A 3942-nucleotide genomic window follows, 5' to 3' on the forward strand; every position below is an offset into this window, starting at 1 on the left:
TATCCGGCGGCCCGGCGACTCGGCAACCCGGCAGCTGAGCCGATTGTCCGCCGGGTGCCGCAGCCACGGGCGCTTTGACAATGGCCTGGCGGACAATCGGCTCGGCTGCCGGGTTGCCGAGTCGCCGGGCCGCCGGATACCGGGAGGAAAAATATGGCATTTTCTTACTTATTTTTTCAGGCTGTTTTCGCATATTTTTTGTAACAAAAAAGTTCCAAATTTCTCTCGTGTTGTGCCTGTAGCGGGGCTCCTGCATGCTCTCAGGGGGCGAAGACGCCTCCAAAAAAGACCCCGAAACCGTGCCACTTCGAGTTTCCGTTTCATCCTCCGAATCGCCATCAAAGCGAACTTTGAACGTTTGAACACCCCTAGTGTCTGAGCTTGGTTGCGAGAACACAGCGGAAAGGCGCGCCCTGTAACATATAACCCTATGTCTCAATTTGAAACAGGATAAGTTCTCCCTTTCCCCTCTTTCCACGCATAAGTCTGTTCTCTGAGCCATCGAGTCACACTCGCGACGAGCGCGAGTACGAGCAGTCGAGTGAGTGTCTTACTGCACAGTTCATAGAGTTCAGCTACATGTCCAGAGTCCAAGTCATTCTTCGGCCATTCCTTCTCCCCTCGTCCAGCATCGAGCGCTGACCTTTACGCAGAAACCTCCTCTACAGCGGGTCCTTTGATATGCTCGACAGCATGGACCCTAAGCTGCTCATGTGCCCTGCGAGTTTTGTGAGTGCCACCTCGTTCGAATTGGATAGCCTCTGAATGATTGAGACACATCCAGGCGTGCTATCTCATTTACAAGCGTTTCGAACCTAATACTATCTCGATCCATGCCACTCTGCTGTTCGGTGTGCCCGCCCTGCTGGTCGGCCGACTCAGCCCCCAGCTGTCGTTCCTTCAGCAAGCCAATGCTATTGTATCTTATTGGGGCCTTGTCCTTGCATTCACGGCCATCTACCGTCTTTCGCACTTCCATCCTCTGGCGAAGTACCCGGGGCCGATCCTTGGGAGGCTCAGCAACATTTACGTGGCATATCTCACTGGACGCGGAGATCTCCATCGAGTAATCAGGGACTGGCATGACCGTTATGGTGATGTGGTCCGCGTCGGTTGGTTGGCATTCAGCAGTGGCATATTTGCAACGCTCACTCGTCCTGGTTGTAGGCCCCAACGAGCTTTCCTTCCGCAACCCTGATGCCCTTCAACCAATCTATGGCGCCAAGAGTATGCAAAAGGGTCCATGTGCGTTGAGCTTGCGGAAACATCTTGCCAGACTTGCTCAATGAGACTTAATTAGACTACGACACCCGGACAACTCCTGAGAATATCACTACGATAGACGGCCTTCGCGACTTCTTCGTTCACGGCGCGCGTCGTAAGCCGTGGGTGAGGGCAATGAACAGCTCGGCCCTGAAAGGATACGAGCCTATTGTTCAGATGAAGACGCTGGAACTGGTGGAGGCGCTGTCGAAAAGGCAGAAGGAGACAATCGACATTTCGCATTGGATGGGTCTTTTTGGGTGCGTCGGCAGCCGTCTAGTCCGGCGCTCATTGAGCTGAACGAAAGGATCATCAGTTTCGATATCATAGGACATGTGGCGTTTGGGCACGAGTTCGGTTTGATCAAGGCTGGTGGAGACCATGATGGTCTCAAGCACCAAGTAGAGGGTGGAATATAGTGAGCCTCTATCGTACTCTTCCTTGAGTCTTTCATCTTACAAAGTTGTTCAGCGCCGGTGCTATCATCTCTCGAACTCCCTGGATCCTGCCACTCCTTAAGCAAATTCCGCCTGCGATGGAGGGTTTAAAGGTCATGCGGCAATTGGGTGTTACACTCACTCAAGAGAGGACAAAAAGAGGCTCGACGTCGAAGGATTTGATCTATTTCTTGGTAAGCTGCTCAGGTCTTTCGGCAGCTTCCCCGCCTCACCATCATCACAGACGGAGGACGAAAACGCAGCGGAAAGCCGTGTCACGCTGGATGAGATCATTGCCGACGGCCTGATTGCGCTTGTTGCGGGCTCAGACTCCTCGGCCGCCGTGCTCAGCCATTTCTGCTACTTCATGCTGCGCCACCCAGAATGCGCCGAGCAGCTGCACAAGGAGATCGACGCGACCTTCCCGCCGGGCGAGGACCCGCTGGACTTTTCGCGCCACGCGGACATGCCCTACCTGAACGCCTGCATGTAAGCTCTCAATCTCCAGATAAAGTAGGGGAATGAAGTCTCACGGCCTTGCGAATTAGCAACGAGACGCTACGCCTGCTGCCAGGAGTCCTCGGTGGCCTCCAGCGCGCCGTAAAGCGCGGATCCGGCGACGCAACCGTCGGCCCTTAGTACGTCCATATCTTGCCTTTCCGCGTATCCTGCAGCTGAATCTTCCGCCCAACTCAGTGTTGTGCCCGAGGGCACCCAGGTCTCCGTGCACACGTTCTCGCTGCACCGCGACCCGCGTGAGTTCGCGCCGCTACCCGACCACTTCTGGCCGGACCGCTGGCTCGCGCAGGACACCTACGTCCTACCGTCGGGCGCCACCGTCGACAAGGCGCACGTCACCACGAACCGCACCGCGTTCATCCCGTTCTCCGTCGGCCCGCAGAACTGTGCGGGCAAGGCTCTCGCGATGGTTGAGATGCGCGCGGTCGTGTGCGCGGTGATGCACAAGTTCGAGCTGCGCAAGGCGGAGGGGTACGATTTGGACCTGTGGGAGAAGGATGTGATGGATGTGTATCTCACGATAAGGGGGAAGCTCCCTGTGATCCTTGAACAAAGGCAGGGGCGTTAGGAGGCTTGGTCTCTTGTTTGGAAGCTTTGCTTTGCTAATGCATGCCGTCGGGTACTAGTGTCAAAGACAGATGCTTTGCTTGAGCAACGCGGTACGTGATCAGTGGCTAAACTGCGCTGGTTTAGCATGTAGGAGCTCAGCTTATGAATTCCGCTATTCAAGAGGCGATTTGGTGAAACTTAGGAATACAGTTGTGAATGCAGGCAACAGTATCGTCCGAGAAATTTGCGCGAGAAAGCTTGCTCGTCATCTTGAATGAGAAACAGCGATGCAAGGGCATGGTATGCATGTGGCGGCCAACCGTCCATGACCCGGGCAGTTCTTTCCATACGACAAACGCGGGGACATGGCAAATATCGAGACCTCAGGCTTCCGCGCTGAGTTCGCCGCTGTGGTGCGTCACGCTCGTTGATCAAATACTGGTGCGGTCGTCTGGTCATATACCCAATTTAATTGCTTTCGCCGCGGATTAAGATAGGTACTTGAACAGTAAGAACGTCCATACGAAGGTCCGAAAAACCACGTGTAAGATCGTATGGACAAAGATAATAGAAGGTCTATAGATATTACTCTAGAATTTACTGCAGCGTGACAGCGTATATTGAATAGCGGGGGACAATCGGTGAAACTTTAATAATGTGGCGAAGCCTCTATCAATTGCCAAAGACTTCAATTGATTGTGACTCGTGAGTAGTTTGGTATAGAAGTGCAGAGTATGGACACAGACCTCGAGCACTGTGTTTGTGACCAAGCCAAGCCGAAGGGTTCGACGGAAAATTAGCGTGACATACGAATAGAATACACTTGAGCCGGTAGATAGACTCAAGCGATGTTGCGTCGGCGGCTGGGTCGCTTTCTCGGAGTATCGGGAGTATCTGGTAGAGCTAGCGATCGCTTTCTCTTTGGTGGAGTGATAGGGATGCATGAAGGACGAGCAGGTGTCGAGGTCTGTACAGATGCGGATCGCGCGTCGAGTAGAGTGCCGTCAAGTGTAATCAGCACAGATGACCTAGATCAGAGAATAAGCAGTATGAGCCAAGCAGGAAATGAATCCAAGCAGGATGCGACACATACTCTCCCTGTGAAAGCTTGACAAACTCGTTCTCTATTAGAGCGAATCACGGAAAATGTTGTACGAGAATAGATCTACTGGCA

At 53.5% G+C, this 3942-nt stretch overlaps 1 protein-coding gene across 1 annotated transcript; it reads left to right on the forward strand.

Annotated features, from left to right (window-relative positions):
* Window positions 1-693: 693 nt before the first annotated feature.
* Window positions 694-2988, forward strand: PHACADRAFT_214533 (uncharacterized protein; the record flags this gene model as incomplete). The annotated part of the gene is made up of 9 exons (XM_007402354.1): window positions 694-729; window positions 785-1112; window positions 1168-1245; window positions 1301-1523; window positions 1580-1681; window positions 1735-1894; window positions 1945-2189; window positions 2249-2338; window positions 2397-2988. The coding sequence occupies 9 exons, from the start codon at window positions 694-696 to the stop codon at window positions 2785-2787; spliced, it is 1653 nt and encodes a 550-aa protein (XP_007402416.1). The 3' UTR covers window positions 2788-2988.
* Window positions 2989-3942: the final 954 nt, after the last annotated feature.

The sequence above is a fragment of the Phanerochaete carnosa genome (assembly GCF_000300595.1).
Source record: "Phanerochaete carnosa HHB-10118-sp unplaced genomic scaffold PHACAscaffold_118, whole genome shotgun sequence".
NCBI classification, from domain to species: domain Eukaryota; kingdom Fungi; phylum Basidiomycota; class Agaricomycetes; order Polyporales; family Phanerochaetaceae; genus Phanerochaete; species Phanerochaete carnosa.